Raw genomic sequence first — 21,069 nt, forward strand, 5'->3', positions numbered from 1 at the left:
GGAACAAGGGCTGTCTTGGTCCTGATGCTGACCCCTGCCCCCATACTAATCATAACAATCAGCTGATTGTTAGCATCAGCATGTGGATGCTTCATTTTCAGTTTATGCTGCCATACAAACAAGCTACGAAGATGTTCTGCATTTTGTGCAGCCATATCTTTGCAGCTGTTTTGCCACTTTCTAGTGTTATACATCAGCTGAATATGTGGCACTGTTATTATTTATGGTGTAATTAACACATTGCACCATAACTGAACTATGTGCCAGGGGTTATTCTTATAGTCCGTATTTATTACCTGAATTTCTGAATACTTCCCCAGGGACTGAATTAAACTTATTTTAATGCCTAAAACTAAATATATCACTCAGTTCAAAATCAAGTTCCTGCTCTTCATGTTGAGATAGGAAAGGTCTTTGGAAATATTTTAGGATCTATAAGGACTTCAGGGCAACTTTTAAGAAATTTATGCCTTTAATGAGAAATTACCCCTAAAAATGCTTTTGTGAAATCATTACTGAAATATAAATGTAGGCTTTAAAATTTCATTTTACTAGTGAATTTAGGGTAGTTTGCAAATTAATTGGATTTCTCCATGGTTTGGGGTCTCCAGGAATGAGTTGGATGCCATCTCTTGATTTCCCTCTGAAATAAGTGGATGGCTTTATATGAGGTTGTCTGAAAAAATAAACATGCCCTTTTAGACTTACCATCCTCCTCCCACCTGGAACTGAATCCTTCAGCACAGATTCTTATCTGCAGGTCTCTGGAGTGGGAAAAGCACCAGTTCCAAGGTCATGTAAATGGAAAATAAATAGAGCAAATAAAGTACGAACTAGGACTTCTTGTATTCTTGACATTTTGGGATATAATTGTCCAAAATTTGAATAAAAATAGAAATTACTGAAGTGTAACCATGTATTAAAAGTTCCAGATTTGTGTTAAGAGACTGTTTTACAGTGGGTTTCATGGTAGATTTAGATTCACATTTCATACACGTTACTGTAGTATATGGTTACTTCAGTACCGCCCTCATTGTAAAAAAGATAACAAAACAAAGAACTTCCCCTCCCCAGCAAACTGCAACAACAACCTAAAAAGCTGCACATAATGCACAGAAAACATCTGTGTATTACAGGTTTTTAGACCCAAAGCTATTGTGCAAATGTAGAGGTAGGACAATGCTTACTTAATATGCACTTCACATTTCAAGGTCAGGTTATTTGACTAATACTTGCAAGTTATGCTGGCTTCATGAAATATATTGTTTTAAGGAGATTGAAAACCCTTTCCTTTTACTTGTCCTCGCACATTCATTTGTAAATAGGCAGTAGAATTTAAATTCCTTTATCTTGGCCTATACTATAATGATTTCATTATGCATAGAAAAAAACGTGCTGTGCTTGCATTCTTTTTGGCCCTGAAGTAATTCGTTAAGGCCTGCATGATGTTGTTCAGCTTATGTCTTTTCAGAGAAAAAGAAAGTCTCTAGATGAAAACAAACATTCTTATTTTATGCTTCAGAAGAACTATGGTAGAGAGGAAAAAAGAAAGTTAACAAATTCAATTAATATGAAAAATTTTATAACTCAATTTATAATGTATGAAAGTTTTGTTAGGTTGCAGATGTTTTCAGATCACCCTTCCCACCCCAGTTTTCCTTTGCTGTCTTTGTCCAAAAAAAATGTTTGTGGTCTTTTGTGAGTTTTCTTCAGCTGTTACACTTTTAAAGCTTGTTTTTTGTTTTTTTATTGTTTTTGCAATCTACTATTCTTTGAAAGTATTCTGAAAGTTGAGTTAATGCTTAATTGAAATGTTATTGTCCTGTAGTATGCAGTTATTGATTAGAAAGCTGGAGATTTGTAATTTGCTTGTGCAGCTTTGCTCCATCTGCTTTCTACATGAGAATCTGAGCACAATTCTTCAGCTGTGGAACCTACTAAATGCACTGCTTTAGCATAACCCTCTTGTGGCTTTTTTTCTCCTGTGTGAACTGACTAAAGCTTTCTTATTTCCATTTGCCATCCATTTTTAATCTGCTCTGCTCCCTCCCTCTTCATGGATTATAAATCCTTACCCTAATCCTGCCTTTACACTTGTTCAGGATCACAGTCTGCTAACCCCATTGGTGGTAAGACTCTACAGAATTTATGTGTGCATCGTTGTTTGATCATCTGTCTACATACTACTCATAATAGGACCTATTCAGCAGAAATTTCAGCTCTCTTTCTGTGGTTCTACTCAATTAAATGTAACCCTTTTTTGAAAGGCAAAAAAAAGTACCACCTTTGTATTTTTTTTTGCCATCAGATCATCATTGATTCCTTAAATCAAGAACTGCTGATGCTAGTATATGTAAGGTAGATAGTTCTAAAGGTAAGATTTAACCAAAATGTTCAAAGAGTTTATAGTAGACAATATTAGGTATTAGTCAGATATAATAATTCTCCAAGAACAGTAGGGTGACTATAAATATATTTTATATTGATCAAACATTTTCCCTGTTTAAAAGAGAGGTGGAGAAAAGATTTTCAGGCTTTACAAACTACTTAGGAATTTCTAATATGATTTTTTAAGTATGAAAACAAAAACCTCATATTCTCTCATCTCCTAAAGCCTCTACCACCAGAGAGAGAGAGGTATTCCATAAAAGTCAGGCCTTTCTAAATCAGTTGTAATGATGTGAATGATATTAAGAGACTTCTGCATAAACTCTTAATTCTTACAAAACAGTGTACGAAGCTAGAAGAGATTTCCACTGTTTAGCTCAATACAGATGCCATGTTCCATATGTCCATACCATGCAACATTGCATGTTTTGTTTCTGCTGAATAGGCCAGTATTTAGAAAAGGGCATTTTCTAAATAATCATTTGTTCAATTCAAACAACGAATCGGATAGTAGATGCATGTATTGTTTTAGTCCCTCCCTACTTCCCCCATATTATTTTTCAGTTGTTTCTTGCTACCAAGCTTTAATCAGCTTGTGCTCTTGAAATGTGCCTGTGGACTTCATTTTCACAGTATCTGTCCCTTTCAGTTGCTACTAATGGTGTTTACGTTCTTGTAATATTATGAAACTTGCTTGTTGAGATATATTGCAGGGAAAGCTGATAAGCATCCTAACTAGCCTTATTCAGTTTCCCAGCTTCATTTAAAGAGTGAAAAATTACTGTAGACTTCAGTCAGTTAATTTTGGTTAAAATATGTCTTTGCTTTCTAATTAAGATTTTTCAGTCAGATTGTTTTCTGTAGTTGAAAACAGTAATTTATACTGGTTGTTGCTGTAAAACTGTTTTAATTAGTGTATATAGAGGAGATGAACTGTTCAGTTTTAGGGTTTTAAAACCCAAGTTCTCTGCAGCTGGAACATCAGAGAAAGAGATAATATAGGTAACTGACCAATTTCTTGCAGTGGGTACAGTATGCTGAAATCAAAGCTCAATTTACTAATAAATGTATAATTTTGATTAATGAAAATCTACTAAAGGCTTAAACTTGTTACAATCAGAGATGTTTTTCTTGATGGTTCCAGAGGCTGGAAATTATAGTTCTGAAAGCTGTAGTTAAGTTTTTAGAGTAACTTTCATGGAAATAAATGTGAGTCTTTCGTTTCTTTCTAGCGAGTGATGGATTAGCCTCCAAGAGAGTAGGACTTGAACATCTGGCACTCTAAACACATCATAAGGCTTTTAAATGATGAACAAAACCTAGTTGCCTGGTGACATTTTTTGTGTTATAACTATTAGGGTGATTAATCCAGTGACATTACAAAGACCAATAGTTTATCTGTGTTTTTAGGTGCTAGTGGTTCATAGTAGTTCTAACTATGACCACATCAGTTTTACATAATTTAAAAACTGAGCACAAAAATGTTCATATTGAATAATAGTGGATCTTTTCATAAACACTTGAAAGAATATTTCTAGTGTGTAGCTTACTTTGTCGCAAATAGTGTAAGGATGTCAAAGTCTAACTGATATATACCTACACCTTGTGTAAAATGCTTCATTTTTGGACTTCATATTAATTTTACAGATATTTCTCAGATTTTACACTTTATTTTGTAAGTTTTTTCAAGTCACTTTTCCAAACCATTTCAAACAATCTACCACAGCTTTCCTACTGATTTTGATCATGTTTACTTTCTCCCTTTTTAATCCTACTTTCTTTGAATTTGTTGCTTATGTTTTACTTATTTTGCCTTCAGCTGGTAGCCGATCTGGATCTCCTGGAAGAGTTTTGACAACAACCACACTCTCCACTATGAATACGGGGGTTCAGAGAGTGTTAGTCAATCCTGCAACAGCTCAGAAACGTAGCAAGATCCCACGAAGCCAAGGTTGCAGTAGAGAAGCTAGTCCTTCTCGATTGTCAGTAGGTAAGAATTTCTTTGCAAATCATGTAACTTGAAGGATATGGTTCCTACAGTTCATATTGTTACAGGTGGCGGGCAGGCTGGAACTTGTATAACTGCATTTCTAAAATGTGACTATTGGGCTTTACAGAACCAACTACCAAGGGAAGCCTCCAACTTACTGTATTTTACCTGAATACAAGATAACTTTAAATTTAAGAAGACCCTTCCCCCTGCAATAATTAGGAATTAGACATGGGCAATTTATAATTTTTTAGGTCTGTAATCGAATTATTAGATCGGTATCTTAAATATGCCACCCTCACCACTGCAACAGGGAAAGTAATGGCAGGGAGGTGGTGAAATGACAAGTAGTCCTGCCCTTGCCACCTGCCCCCTCCCCACCACTGTTGCCTGCACCCCTTGGCACCTGCCCGCTCTCCCCTGCCATTTGGACCCCCCACTTCTGCATGCTCCCTGCCACTATATACCCTCAGTCTCAGCTCCTGCTTTTGCCTGGGGCATGGAGCACACGATGGCTCTGTTCCCTGCCTGGTCATGTAGCAGTGGTTGGGTAGTGGCAGCTCTGGCTTTGGTCCTGAGGCCAGGGCCACCACCACCGCTGCTGCCTGGCTGGATGGGAACCAAAACCACCATGTGATGCATGCCCCAGCCAGGAGCAGGGCCTGAACCATGATGCCAGAGGCCCCATTTGCACTTTACATTTTAAGACCTGATTAACCAGATAACTGCACCTTAAGTGGTCACCTGGTCATGCATTCAATTCAATCAGTGGTGTGATAAAAAGAGGAATAAGCTACAAAGTTATTCTACAAAATATGTAATAACTTTGTTGCTACTTGCTATCACACAGTTAATTGAATATGTGGCCCGTGTCCCCTGTTACTGGGAGCCCTGTCAGCTGATCGGAGCTCCCAGCTAGGGGGCCCATGCTCCCCTGTGGCTGGGAGACTGCAACTCATGTGATCTTCCAGCTGCAGGGGTGCCCCATGCACCACCTTGCCTGGGAGATAGCAGCTCATGCTCCCCCCTGTACCAGTAGTAAGACATGATGGTAACTGATTCGTCATCCCACGATTACATCTCCTGCCAAGCACATGTGGATTGTGCATTAGATCCTATCACACCTTTACCTGCCTGTGTAGAGGAGCCCTAAGGGTAAGTGTTGCCCAGAAGACTGGGCAGCAGCATTGTGGAACAGGTAAGAGGAGGTAAGCGGGCTACAGCTTTGATTCTGAGCCCAGGTTGGGACTGGAGCCAGAACTCCAGTAGCCAGCCCCACTACTTTGTATTTGAATCCAACTCAAGGGGTTTTTGAACAGGAGGAAAAAATCAGATTCAAGTAAATATAGTAAATGACGTTTTCAAATTTAAGCTGGGACAGTGAAGTCTGCTGCTGTCTCAACACATTGGCATATGCCTCTGTGCTTAGGCTTAGGCCAAGAAGGGACAATGTGGGAGGAGCAAGTACAAAGCAGTATTGATCACACTTGACTCCCCTAGATAATTAAAAGCAATTGTAAGGAACAAATCTTCATGGCAGCTTGAAAATACTGAGAACAAGAAAGGAGATATGACGTGAGCTTTCCTGACAATGTGTATAATTTTTACCAATGTGTATAGTTTAGAGTTGAATGTTATGCTTCCTGCTTCCTCAGAGGGGTGTACTGCCTCATGCTTTAACTCAACTCTACCTGTCCTTTCTTGAAATGTCAGTAAATGTAACTGAGTTGCTCCTGGGTTTTTAGCATTTTTTTCCCCGTTAGCTCTAAACTGAATTCTCTCCCCCTTTTTCAGATAGATTGTTATCCTATACTCTGTTACAGAAGCCAACACATTTCCACAATAGAAAGAAAAAAATAGATGGAATTCACAAAAAGTTGTGAATTATTGTGAATTCATTTAGTTCTGAATGAATTATTGCGAGAGCTTCTCATTAATGGATGTATTATGAGAGAATCTACCATCTTTTCTGAACTTTTTTCAAATGGTTTTAGAGTGATTGTGGAGAAGAAATACTTTTACTTTAGCTGGCTATATTTAATGCAGTTCATTAAATACAAAAACAGAATGCAAGTAGGTGTGTAAAAAGAGGAGATTTCTATTCTTAGAAATGTCTTTGATCGTATTTATTGAAAAACACAATTACATTAAAACTGCAACTTTTCTTGTGTCTTCTCCTTTCTGTACTATTGTTTCTCTGTACCCTGAATCATACTAGCACGAGGCAGCCGCATTCCTCGACCTAGTGTGAGTCAGGGGTGCAGTCGGGAGGCCAGCCGTGAAAGTAGCAGGGACACGAGCCCTGTCCGCTCTTTTCCACCCCTTGGTAAGTACTCATAGCCCTTGTGCATGGCTACTTTGCCTTTCATTATCTGCACGTAATGAACCCATATCCTCATTTGGCTTATAGCAGGCAACTATTTTTCCCCTTCCTTGTGGCTCACTTTCCATTTACTTTGCTAGAAAAAAATCAATGTGCGAATGGTATGCACATTGAGAAAGTAAATGTCATTTTGATAGGAGTCTTATCCTAAACATCCATGTGCCTGGGAAGATGCATGTTATGCAATTCCTAGTTTAAAAAGATAGTTGTGCTCTCAAGTGTGATAGTAGAAGTAACCTTGGGAAATTACATGTTGTTTCTCGTGATTTCATTGTTGGATACTTGCATATAGCTTAAAATGATTTTTCTTACTGTGACTCTGCATCCATTAGAGTCACAGAATCAGGTTACATTTTTTTTTCTTGTTGCCTAGATCACACAGGATCACTGGCTGGTTAGCACAAAAAATAGTATAGTTAGTAAGCAGTACTTTTAATAAACAAAAAGGAAGAGAATTCATCCCCTGTTCCTTTACTAATAAGTAGAGAATTTCTTTTAAAATTTTTGCTAAAGATACATAATTTTTACTGTAAAGAGGAAATAAATCTCTTCAGTTAGATGCCAATTTTACAGTCATTTTTCAAAATAGAGTTGCACTGTTAAAGTTGTCTTTATTTTCTTTATATAATAAATGTTAGCAAATAGATAAGGGTCTCATTTATGAGGATGATCCTAAATCCTGTTCTGAATTATGCTTTTAATTCCTGAAATGAAAATATAGCATAAAGATTGCAAGGTTAGGGGAAAGAAGAGGGGATTTGGGAATGTCTTTCAGGTCTAAATGACCACCCTCACATCTTTTCAAACCTACTGAAACAATGACACAATGTTCAGGTATATAGTACTACAGTTATTAGGCTAGCATTCTGATTTTTTTTAAAAGGGACAAACTGACATCCATTTACAGAAACCAAGTGAAAGCACAGGGACAGTATAGTTGCTTTAAAAAAATCATTAACTTCAGATCTTAAATCATTTTAACATAATCTAGGTAATAAATATTAACTTCTATTATTCTTTTCTATGTGATTTTTAAAATTACTAGCATTTTATGTAATAAACCTTCTAGAAAAAATATCTTAATTGGCTTTGGGCCTCTTCTGTAAGATAGAAAGTTAGCTCTTGAAGGTACTGTTTAAAAATAACCTAACTCCAAGAGGATGGTAACAATAGATAATGGGTTACTGGGGCACTGTTACTTGGCATTTCTTTTTCCATTAACAGTTTTCAGCTTCTGCCAAATACCATCTGTATGTTGAGGTATTTGCTTCCATCAAGAATATAAATCTGGAGAGCCAGGATTTACGAGTTGTTGTTTTTTTCCTCAGATGAATACTCCAGGATTTCTCGTCTTACTATTTCATAGTCTCAGTCTTCTCTAGTGTTTAACTTAGACCAGGCTTGTCCAAAATACGGCCCGCGGGCTGCCGTGTGGCCCGCCAAGGCATTTTCTGTGGCTTGCAGTGCTGTGACGGAAAATGAAAGTAAACACTGTTTACTTTCGTTCCCACCCCTTGTCCCTCCCCCAGCCCCTCAGCAGTTTCCTAATGGCTGCTGAAGGGCTGGGGAAAGGACAAGGTTCCCACACACACCACATCAACTTGATGTTGCCGACGCGGTGCATGTGGGAAGAGGAGTAGCCGTGTGCCTCGGGACAGGATGAGCCCAGCTGGAGCAGCAGGGGCTCAGCTGCACTTCTGCCTACCTGCTCTGGTCAGTCCCGTGCGGCGCACAGCTGTGCTGACGCCTCTGCTGGCTGGTGCCAACCTGGGCGGGTCCATCCCATCCGGAGCAGCGTGCAGCTGAAGCTGGATTCCCACGTGCCCCTGGGGACGGGAGGAGCCTGGCCGGGTCTGCACCGGTCAGCAGAAGTGGCGGCAGAATTGACCAGCGCAAGTAGGGGGAAAGTGCAGCTGAGCCCTTGGTGCTCTGGCTGGGCTCATCCTGAGGTTCATTTAATGTTTGTAAAATGCTTAGAGAGCCCCACATAGATGCACTGCATAGAAATGTAAAATATATTTTGACTTATTTGGTTGGCACCTTGGGCTGAGATTTTCAAAGCTGAGTCAAAAGGCCAACTTCCATTAAAATGAATGGGATTTAGAGGACTCCAAATCTTTTATGACAACTTTGTAACATGCCTATCTCTACCCCTTTTTGCAAATCTCAGCCATAGTTTGGAAGCTCAGCCAAGGAACATAAGAGCTTCTGAACATAAGAGCATAAAAAGTGCCATGCTTGGTCAGCCCCACGGTCCATCTAGCTCAGTATCCTGTCCCGAAAAGTGGCAGAGGTGGATGCTATAGAGGGAGAGTTTTGAACTGGTTAGACCCATTTCATTGTCACTTCCGGCAACTTCATTGGTGTCAAAGGTCACATGACATCACTTCCTGATGTGATGCCACTTCCTGTGAAGTCTTTGAACATGGCTCACTGGCCCACTGGGTGATGATAAGTTCATGATCCGGCCCCGCGTTCAAAAAGGTCGGACACCCCCTGAACTAGGCTTACTGGGGAGAGTGTTTATTTTCAAAGACATTTTTCTTGAACTAAATTCTAAATCATATCAACACAAGTGAAACAGAACAGCAAAGCAAATTAGATATCAATACCTAGATTAGTTTTATAACACCTGTGACAATTTTATATAAAACCTGCCTACATCCATAGTCTATTAATAGTTCCCAACAAAGAATATTTTCTGTAGGTAATAGCCCAGGTTTTATATAAGCTATGTAGCTATAGAAACCTTTTGGTAATTCTACACTACAGTGATACAAATAGATGTTAATTATAACATAGTAGAGACAACACATATTTTAACTTTAAATCTGGGAAGCAAGGGATTTATAAGCAAATGCAGTCAACTAATCCACTGAGTTATTTTTTAAAATATCTATTTTTTGGATTGCTTTCTAATTTGCTTTAACCAGAAAGTACGTTTTTTCCCCCTAAATTTTGACATTAATTTTTACTAATGTGAATTTTTAATAATTTGGTAAAATGGCGAATTTCCAATCATTAATGAGAGTGAGTCTGTTATAACACTGAGGACTCAAATTGCTCAAAAACTATGGAATATTACACATTTTACCAGTAGTATTGCCTTCTTTTGTGATCTTGGCCTATTTGGCGTACTGATTTAGAGTAGTTGTGGTGAAACAAGAGTATTACTTTTAATAGCATTCCTTGTTTTGTGATGAGCTCCTTGAGAGCCTGGTATGGGCAAATTGAAGAAGAATTCCGTATTTTTGTACTTGGACATCTTGGTGTTCCATGTTGTTATGTTGCTTTTTGTGTTGTGTGCTACTGTTGAGTGTTTTCTATTCCCTGAATCCCTGAACATTACTGCCTAAGCATCTAATATTGCTTTCTCTGCCAGGTAAAGATTTCATAGTTCAGCGGTTCTATGCATAGTTATTTTGATGCAAATTATATTGGTTAAGCATTGCATAACCGAGTAGAAAATTTATAATTAAGAGACTTTTCTTGTTTCAGTATGTTTAAGGACATGGCTTACCTGTAATGTTCAGTTATTGTCTTCCTCATATCAGGGTCAGTTGGTTAAAACTGATCATTTAAATTGCTTTCATTTTAATCAGGAGTAAGCACAAAAACTTGACATAAATAATTAATACAAATTTTCCTTTTTCCTTTTGTTTTTTGCTATGCAAAAATGCAGTATGTCAATGCACATTTATTTGAGCAGTTCTGTAGCTTAGCCTACATTTATTTTTTTTTTTCATTATGTTAGAAATTGGTGAATGACTTGTTCCTTGGGACTGATGGCAAATTACATTTGGATGAAAATTGAAATTATTTAAAATGCACAAAAATAGTATTTTAAGATCAGTTAAATGAAATTACATTAAATATGGTGTATACAGAAGGAAAAGAGTCAATTTCTTATACTAAGTTTTGCATTTAAAGCTACTTTATTGAACCAAAAAAATATTAACTATAATTAGGGACCTAAGCAGTCACCATGAGCCAGACTGTCAAAGGTTTATAAGTTCCTACGCAATTTTTTTCTACAGCGCCTAGCAGTGAAGTACTTGGCTCATATTCCTTTGAATAATTTTTAAATAATTAAAGTAAATTTAGACTTTGGCATAGGTTGTCTCAGTTTTAAATTCAATTTTTAAAAGGAAAAATATATTTGTATTTAAATCTGTTTTTCTTTTAATTAAAAATTCTGAACTAGAATATGATGATTTTAACTTGAATTGGCTGGCCTGCCAGGGGACATAGAATAGAGCTCAAGCTAGCTTAATTAGTCAGCTGCCAAATAATAACTGCAAAACAGTTGAGCTGCACAATCCCACACTAATTTGGGTATAGGTAAGTATAGTTGATTTAGCAGGGAAGATAGTCTAAGTATACTTTTTTAGGTTGCTCCTAGGGGAATTGTGCCTGTGAAATTTTTTATATTGAGTTTAAAATTGTGCTTGCTTTTATTCATCCTTAAGCATGGAATTAACTGCTTTCTCTGTGTCTTTGAGGGGCTTCCTTGAACCTTTTTTCTTGGCTGTTAATGTTGTTTCATACAGTAATACTGCGCTAAAACTGATTCTTCTTCTCAACTCTACAACTGTCACTGTACCTTGTCTCTGTGGTAATAGGCAGGGTTTACATTATCCTGTTATTGCAGCTTCCAGACATCACTCCAGATCTACTGGTGCCCTCTACACCCCTGATGTTTATGGGGCTGCAGGTGAAGGATGAGTACACTTTTCTATCATCTGTGCAGTCATCCTGGATTTTTCCATTTCAGTCCATTTTTTAAAATTACTATTTTTGTTGTTATAAGTTTTGCGTTTTGAATAGTTGAAGTAGATGCGTATTTATTTAATTTCTCCCTCAACCCCAAGGTCATACCTTTTTCATCCACAGCATTCGGTTTAATTTTTTTCCCTTGCAGATGGACTTTTAGTTTTTCATCATTTGATATTAGTAGAACATGTTTTACATATGTTGTTTTCTAATTTAGCACTGTTGGTAGCTGTTGTTTTGTATTTGCTTTCTTTAGCGGGGAAAAACCCAAAATGAAGAAAAATGTTAATAACTAGGGGAGTCCTTTAAGAAAAACAGGGGAAAAAAGTATCTCTGCATTTATATCCCAGTGTCTTTTAGTGTCGATCCCACTGTATTTCAGTTCAACTTTGTGTTTCCCTTCTCTTAATACAAATATTTTAAAGTATTCTATTTAGAATATCAAATATGAGTATCAAATATAAATATCAGATAACTATCCTGAAATCTTAAAAGAGATTTTGAAAGGAGAATAAAGCATTTTCCAAACACTCGTCTTCTAAGTTTGGGTTTTTAATCATTTTCTGCTTCGGTGTTTAAAGCAACTACATTTTAATTTTGCATTTTTGCCATTTGTACTAATTTTTTTGTTTTTTCTTTATTTCTTTCACAAGGTACAGGTTTTGGGATCAGCCAGTCAAGTAGATTGTCATCATCAGTTAGTGCTATGCGCGTTCTGAACACAGGTTCTGATGTGGAAGAAGCAGTTGCAGATGCATTGGTAAGGAATCTTCATTCATATGAACAATAAAAGCATTGGTCAACTATGTGATTGGGTTTTTTTATATGTAATATTTGCATTTCTACATCCAGAAATACAGGTAGTTTAATCCTCTGAGTTCATTAGTGAGGTTACTAGCACTCAAAATGAGTTGTATGGCTAAGCAGATTAATTGAGGTAGAATTTGCCTTTCCTGGTTACAGCCAGTGTACAAAACTGAAGTCCTGAAGCAGCAAATTAATACTGTATCCAGAAGACTAACTCGCTATATAACAGGCTTTTATCTAGATTTTTAGGCCTTGTACCAGGGTTTCACTTTTTTATGCTTTGGCTAGATGTACAGTCCACTATTAAAAGAAAATAAAAAATAAAGGCATCTGTTAAAAATTATGTTTATCTCTATTGTCATCATAATGCTGTAGAATAAAAAGTAGACATGTGACTTTGAAACAAAATTGACTAAAGTTTTATTTCCAGGTGTTTGTTACATTACTGTTATGACTTTAGAACTTAAAGAGAGTGCTTTGATCAAATCTGTCATGGCCAGTAGACAATATTTACCTTGTACATTGGAACAGCCACAGGAAAAATAATACATGTAGTGGTCTCTTTGTAACTTTCTAGTGTCCAAATGTATTTTCTGTGTTATCAAAAGATCATACTAATTGAACAACTATTGTAACAGTTTTCATGGAGTGAAAATAGTAGAATAAGAATTTATTTACGAGAGCTGACCAGTAATGAGACTTTCATTTCATGGAAACAATCTTAAATTCTGAAAAATCTTCATGTTGTACATCAAGAAGGGGAAAGACCGTTTGGAATCTTTAGTGAAATAGTTTCTTGACCTGAAGCAAACATTTTTGGGGCAAGCAGGTGGAGAACAGGCCATCTAACTTCCCTAACAGTCCCAGCTCATGGTAGCTCACCATACAGGATGTTGGGCAAATGAAGATTTTTCTTTCTTCTGCAAATCAGGAGACTCTGGGAGCTGAGCTATTGCTAACTTAGGAATGTGGGAATCTGCTGATAAGTTTGAAGTCTAGAAACCTACCCAAGCTACCTAGTAGGTAGGGTGCTGAAGACTGGGCAGGGAATCAGGTAGACAGTGTTATTTAGTAAAAAATTCAACATGTTCCAATAGCACATCACAATGTTGATTCTTCATGTTTTTTTCTGCTGGAAAAGGGATCCATCATCAAGTTTCTGATCAGCTCTACCATAATCTTTTTTCTGCATTTGACTCAAGTGTTTTGAAGAAATTCTCTTGATTTCATTTCTTTTTCTTTTTTTCTATTAAGAGAAGTTTTATATGTCATTTTCTGTATTTTGTTAGACTACTTGCCACATTAGCAAATGAGCAAATTAAGAACTTTGATTAAGTGGGAATAATGAAATTAAGAGTCTGAAGTGGTCTACTACACAGCTGTCCAGTTTCTAAGTAGTCAGGGACTGCAGCCCACACTGGTTGTGGGCCCCCCTTCTTCCCCCCAACTGCATGTGCAGTGGGCTGCTGGGACCCCTACCATGCACAGTCTCCCTGATTCACACACAGCATGAACTCCCGCGCATCCTCTAGATCAGTACAAGCCTGTTCAGCCCCATTGCATGAGCCCCTCTGCTGCTGCTGCCCAGCAGGCAAGCCAGATCTCCTCCCCATGCCTGTGTGACCCCATCCCCCTGCCACTGCCATGTAGGAACAGACTATATGTCCCACCCCATCACTGTCCTGTGAGTATCCCAAACCTCCAGCTGTACTGCTCTATACCAAGGACCCTGGCTGCCACCACAGCAACAGGAGCCCATGGGCTGCACGTTTGCTCCTTGTGTTCTGGATGCAGCCTGCAGGCTGGGTGTCAGACAGCCCTTGTTTACCATATATTGTAAATCAGTCCTAAGTATATCGATTCATATTTAAGGCATGAGGTACCAAATTATGCAAATGCTGTGTGGAGTTTATTAACACAAGGATTAGACTGACAGATTCTTTGAAATACTTAAGCTGAAAATTACAACCAAACTTCAGACGTTTAAATACTGTGGAATTGATTTTTGATTTCTCAGAAGGAGAATTTTTAATATGAAATTCCTTTCTGTTGATGGCTCTGTTCATAAAGGCCATCAATAAAGTATCTCCTTGAACTATTTTATCTTCACAGGTCACTTTACAAACTAAGCATGTGGGAGACAGCATAGAATATCATTGATGGAAATGACTGTTTTAGAGTAGTTGCGGTTTTTGAAAATTCTTTAAATTTTGAGCTTGGATCAGGAAAGTGTTTCTTCCATTTCACAATTTCATCTGTAAAACCCTGTCCAGCAGACCTGTTCAGAATAGCATAGCCAAGATTTCCCATCTTGCAGCCTTCACTCAAAAATATTTCAGTACTTGGTTGATAAGAATTATTATTCACTTTGTGTGCACTTTGAGAGGATGGTCTCAAGATGGGAATCAGATTTAGAATCCACTAGCCTTAAGCGTTTACTGCTCAGTGAAGTTTTGCTTATTTCAGTAAGAAACTTCTGGTTTTCTGCTTGTGATACCTGAGAGAAGATTGCAGTAGTGAGGAATACTTATCCAACAATTGCAAAATTAAATTTCTGCACGTAACATCACCCGCCATACCTTGCAATGAAAGCCTTGAGCAACAAAGAGGAGTTCAGTAATTTCACTGGCCTTACGTTACTTCTGACGTGTGGTTTCCAACCATGTTCTCACTGAAGTGACTGATACCTTTCAGGAATATTCAGATGTTCCTGTTTTTTGCTTCCCCTCCCTTCCCCATTACATTTCCAAAATTGCCCAGCCTTGGTCATTTTGTTTTTATGGCATAACATTTTAAAGAAAAGTAAGCGTCTATGACTTTTCTCCTCCCTGTATTCACTTATATGCCTGATTGAGAACAAGTCTCCTGTTACTTATCCTGTTGATGTTCTGTTTTTTAAAGACTTCTCTTGAGATAGTGACTCTCTAAGAATGTCAACAGTACTGTCAGTGATTTGTTTTGTTTTGTTTTTTTATGTGAAATCACATAAAATGTTCATAAACCCCAGAGTTTAGATGGCAGGGTTCATTTCAGGAGGTGTATTTCTTTTTCATTTTTCTTTTAGAATGATAAGTATATTTTCTATGCCCTGTGGCTTTTTTCCACTAATTGACTTTTGTAGGGACATTTTCAATTCCAGAACTGGAAAGTTCTAAACGTTATAAGTAGAGCTGCTTAGAAAATGTCAATAGTTGAAAATCGGGTATGAAGGGTGTAAGGGGTTGTTTTGACAAATTTTCAAAAAAGGAATTGGTTGGTAACAGTTGGCTGTAAATCTCAAGCTCAGTTATCGTTACATGACAGTCAACATCTAATAGCTTGCATCAAGGCATTCTGGAATTTTCATTTCCTTCTGGTATTATATGGTATAGTGATGTTTTAATTAGCTCAGATATAACTAACTAAAAAAGAAAGTTGAATTAAAAGAATGTAGTTTCCAGTGACAGTAGTATTATAAGTAGTTATGCTACCTGTTAAATGTGAATTATCCTCATTTTTCTCAATTTCTCCATTTCTCTTTAATAATTTACTGCTATCAGCTCTTAGGAGACATGCGGACTAAGGTATAGAAATCACTGTTTTCCCCTTTATTATAGTTTTAACATTTTGCTGTATTACATACGTGGATCATATAAAATTATATTTACCTATCAATTTTTCTTCTTGAGATTTGCAGTTAATAGATTTTTCACAAAGCATACATAGAAAATGATTAATTAGGTGGATAACTTTCAAGCTGCTGCTCTTTTTTAAATTTAGTTTGGAAACCCATATAATCGAGCTGCATTTAGTGTGTTTTTACTACTATACCTCGATTGATTGAACATCTGTAACCATTTATTGAAGCAGGGGTTGCCATGCTTATAAATGAATGGCCCAGCCTTTTGTAGATAGATGTAAATATAAATTTTGACACTAATTTGTGATTATTGCTAACATGGGGGTCTGTGTCTAACAGAAAAAGCCTGTACGAAGGAGGTATGAATCTTATGGAATGTACTCGGATGATGATGCCAATAGTGATGCATCCAGTGCCTGCTCAGAAAGATCATACAGCTCTCGGAATGGCAGCATTCCCACATACATGCGCCAAACAGAAGATGTAGCAGAGGTCCTCAATCGTTGTGCTAGCTCCAACTGGTCAGAAAGAAAAGAAGGTCTTCTAGGTCTACAAAATTTATTAAAAAATCAGAGGACTTTAAGGTAAGAAAATATCAATTGATTTAAAGCAGTTTTCTTTTAGGAACAGGGAAGAACCCACTGCTGTCCATCTTCGTATTTACAGATGGTATAATTTTATTATATTCTAAGTAGAATTGGAGTGAGCAAAGAAAAATACTCTACTGTATAAATGCTAGATAGAAAATGTCAGTGATATATCTTGGTATAAAAGTTATAGGTCTTGATTCTCTTTTATTTAGTAAAGACACTTCATCCCTTTCCATTTGTTAAAGTGGGAAGTAACTGAGGTAAAACAGAAATCCAAAATAGTAAATAAAGCTGTATCCTTCAGATATTTCTGAGATGGTTTGTTTTCAGTGTGACTCTCTTATTTTAATAAAACTACTCAGAAGTCCTGCTAGAACCCTTCTCTAATGAGTGGGATCATCACAGACTTAAAAAATTCCTAGAAAATCACTTGAGTATACAATATTTGTACAGTATGGCCTCATTAATCCAGTGTGCCTGGGACTGAGCATCCTCTGGAAATTTGAAAAAGCCAGATTTTTAAACCGGCACAGCAGCCAGTCACAGAGTAGGAGGGGAGGGGGGAGCAGCGGCCACATGCAGAGCCATGGCGCAGAGTAGTAAATGGCAGCAGGCACTGTGTGCAAGGTTCCCCCTCCATGTCTGGGAGGACAGTGGGGAGCGGCGGCTAGTACCGGAGTGTTGGGGGAAGTGCTGTATTTTTTTTTATAATTCCAGATTTTTGATATCCAGATTAATGAGGTTATACTGTATGTCTTAATTTATTATCATAAGAAAATGTTAATTTGAAATTTAATTCGGCTTTTAACTCGTACATGATTTTCTGTTGAAATTGGTAACTAATGAGAGTGGTAACTAATCCCAGCCTTAACTTTTCGTTGCACTCTTCTTTATTTAAATGTTTTTTTTCCTAAAAGTCATCATTGACAAATAGGATATCAAACCAGAAACCCTTCAAAGTATTAGGAAAAGTTCCCGATTGATACGCCTAATTAATTATTCATATTTTCGCAAAATTTTTGTAGTCCTATATTTAACGGAAGTTATTTAACATTGTAGGAGGTGAAAAATATTCCTTATATGTGACTTTAAATATTTCATATATAGATTGTCTTTTTCAATTAAAGTGTAAAATAAATGGAATATTACTTTAGATTATTATGAGTTTAAAGAGATTACTTAGTTAAAAGTTATATTTAAGCAACACTTTTCATTATCTATTTTATTAATCTCTTAATTATTAAAATTGAAAGAATTAGAATGTCAAAACCAGGTTATTTATTACCTAGTTTCACTATGGTGTTTGGTTTCAGTGATTGCTTTGTCCTAGTTTCATCTCCTAGGTTTCATTTACTGCAGGAGAATGTATAATCAAAGTTAAAGTGTTCACTTAAATGATTGTAAAAAAGGAAAGTTTCTTTTGAGAAGGGTTTTTTTAACCTTATCAAAATGCACTGGCCCTAATTTTTGGCTTTATGTATAAGGCTTTTTTCTTCAAACAATGCTTTACAGTAGCCCATTAGTTTACTAGGTAGCTAATTAGTTTATTGTTATCTAATTGTTATTTCTCATTATTGACTAATTGTTATGTCATATTGACAGTCGAGTTGAATTGAAAAGATTGTGTGAAATCTTCACCAGGATGTTTGCTGACCCTCACAGCAAGGTATGTTTAGGTTTTACTGTTTGCTTGTAGTCAGCACTCAAAATCTTACACAAGGTTCTTGGTACAGAGTAGTTTCTCTAAATGGTGTCAGTAAGGATTCAGACGCACTTTTGAAAAATGTGCTGTGCATTGTTATGAAATTTGTGATGGTGATCCTGAACTCTTAGGGAACTCTGCTGCAGTGTGCTCTTATTATATGTGCTCTTATTTTCAATAATTCTGAATTACTTAGTTAAATATAAGGAGATTGTGGCATTTGACTTGGTTTGAGTTTTCAAACAAAGTTCATTTTCCATCTTATGGTTAGGGAGATAAGTGTATGTTAAATTCTCTGCTAGCAAAACTGAGTTAAAGTAAAACAACCCAGACGAGTGAACAGCTCTCTAAATCTAGCAGGAAATAAAGTAGAATATTTGTAATGATTTAATAATTATTTAATATTTTCCTGCTTGTCTTGAATTTTAGGCATTCTGAGAAACCTTTACCTATTTTCCTTTGTTGTGCAGTCTGTGTTAGCTTTTATTCACTTTTCAGTATTGGTTTAAATCAGGGGTGCTCAGCCTGAAACCAAATGCAGCCCACAGAACCTTGGAGTCCATATGTGACCCTCCCCTTACACGGCCTGATCAGAGCCAAGCCATGCCTCCTTCCCTCCTGGCCATGAGGTTGGGGCTGGGCAACAACCCCTTTCTCCCATAGGGCTAGGCCATGCCCTCTTTCCCTACGTTGATAGTTCAGGATCAGTTCACATCCTGCCCCCACCCCTGTCCATGGGGTTGGGCCATACGCCCTTCCCTCTGCCTGTCCTGGTTGGGGCCAGGCCATGTCCCTGTCCTCTTGTGGGGCTGGGCCATGCCACCTCCTCCCATGGGGCTGAATCATTTGGGGTTGGCCCAAGTCTGCTTCTACCACATCACTAGATCAAAGCCAGGCTGCTCCCTGCTCTGTGGGGTAGGATGGGGCCCTGCTGGATCTGGACTGAGGAGGGATCAAGAATTATCCATCTGGCCTGTTGGCCAAAAAGGTTGAGCACCGCTGAGTTAAATGATAGCACAAACATCAAAATTAAATAATCAAAAATAGTTCATGATTTCAGAATTAATGGAATCACCAGGGCCTTAACTACCAGGATCTTCATCCTTGGTAGTGGCAGTGGTGGCTGGGCCAGCAGTGGGAGCAGCTGCCATATATTTGCACCCCTGTTAAGTCGGCACTTTGGTCACTCTCATCCTTTGTTACACTGCTGGTCACAACTGATTGTCATGATTGGTGGAATTTTCAGAACTGGCTCATAAAATGTAAAAGTGACAGGTTTTCAAAACTGGATTAATTGAAAAGCTGACAAAATAAGGAGCCAGAGTGAGCACCAAAATAACTTGTCAAGATTTCTGCTGCTGCAGTAGCAAAGTTTTGCCTTTTGGGAAATTTGGGACACACATGGGAACAAGGGTTAAAAAAGCAAAGCCAAAGGACTTGTTGAAACCAGGAGTTTAGGAGAGAAGGCCATGAGGAAAAATGAAGTTTAAGTGCTGCAGAGAGACTGAGTAAATAGCCAGAAGTAGGAAAGGGGAAGATGATCGAATATTGGGGTACATAACGTTTTACGGATCATGTAACAACAAAAATCTTTAATTTTTTAAACTTCATTTAGCTGAGTCAGTTTTGTTCACAGGTCACTAGTGGTGTCTTTAATATTGTATTGTTTAATATATCAAAGAATATAGTGTAAAGACCTTTTTTAATAAGAAAAGCACATTTTTGTATCAGTTAATTAAAATGTTTGATACAGTTGCATCAAAATGCTATATTTGGCATATTTTCATAAAAGGTACTTACAGTTGTGGCAAATTACTTAATTCCATTTGATTATGTTACTCCCTTTTTTAGGTTTACTGGGGACAGTTTTTGTTTTATAACCAAAAGGATGGTCAACTTAAATCAGTTATCAATTTTTAGGTTTTTAAAAAGTGTATTTTAAAAAATTAATAGCTTTTCCTCAATCTACTGCTGTTCTGCCATTAGATATTGCAAACCTGCTAAATGCCAACCAATGATTGAACAGCAGAACAGCAACTTTTAAGTATCCCAGGATTAACAAATAGTAAGTTTTGGTATTTGCATGTGAAATCATAATATGTAATCTTCCCTCAGAGTATTTGTTCAAACTTCTGCAGAAAGTATGTCAACTACCATATGTTATACACATTTAACATGCTCTTAGTCAAATGTAAGGAACTGTTTGGGGAAAAACAGTGACTGAATGGTAACTTTAAGAGAAAAGTGGTTTTAAAGAAATAAAAGGTAAACTAAAATGGTTGCTTCCATACTGTTCTGGAAATTTATTATAAAAGCTTTTGAAATATTTTTTTTATTTTTTGTGTTTTTTTTCTTCCATACAGGAACTTTGCATTGATGGAGACTAATTTGTGTGTTTTTATCTTTTCCCCCCCTTTTTTTTTTCCTTTTTGCATGCTGTCCCCTGTGTTGGAACTCTCTTTAGAGAGTAAGTTGGTTCAGTATTTGTTGGAAGCCTTAACCCTATTGCATGACTACGCAATTAACCCTTTTTCCTCTTTTTCTTCCTTTAAAGAATTCATGCAGTATCAAGCTTTTTGCAATACATAAAATGCTATATACAGTTAAACTGTGTGGTAATGTATTGAGATGTGCTTTATCTACTAATTAACTGACATCATTTGGTTATGGGCTCCTGTTGGTGGTTGGTGCATCTGCAGTGTAATTATTAAGTTACATTTTAAAAAATAATTTACCAGGAAGATATCAGTTTTTCTTACAATATCTGTTTTTGTCCACTATTGAATTGAGATTGTGTAATCTGATTTCAGAATTGAA

At 37.1% G+C, this 21,069-nt stretch overlaps 1 protein-coding gene across 14 annotated transcripts in view; it reads left to right on the forward strand.

Moving 5' to 3' along the window:
* Positions 1-21,069, forward strand: part of CLASP2 (cytoplasmic linker associated protein 2) — a 221,824-nt gene that overhangs the window by 152,336 nt on the left and 48,419 nt on the right. For 11 of the 14 annotated variants that reach the window (XM_090050323.1, XM_090050327.1, XM_090050332.1 and 8 more), the window contains 5 exons: positions 4,208-4,378; positions 6,597-6,704; positions 12,188-12,294; positions 16,300-16,544; positions 18,153-18,216. In XM_090050323.1, the coding sequence (XP_089906449.1) occupies positions 4,208-4,378; positions 6,597-6,704; positions 12,188-12,294; positions 16,300-16,544; positions 18,153-18,216 (695 nt within the window). Of the gene's footprint in view, positions 1-4,207; positions 4,379-6,596; positions 6,705-11,412; positions 11,476-12,187; positions 12,295-16,299; positions 16,545-18,152; positions 18,217-21,069 lie in introns of all 14 variants that reach the window. The other 3 variants (XM_090050336.1, XM_090050337.1, XM_090050330.1) reach the window with 2 other exon arrangements.

The sequence above is a fragment of the Crocodylus siamensis genome, chromosome 5 (assembly GCF_052110815.1).
Source record: "Crocodylus siamensis isolate JL-2025a chromosome 5, ASM5211081v1, whole genome shotgun sequence".
NCBI classification, from domain to species: Eukaryota; Metazoa; Chordata; order Crocodylia; family Crocodylidae; genus Crocodylus; species Crocodylus siamensis.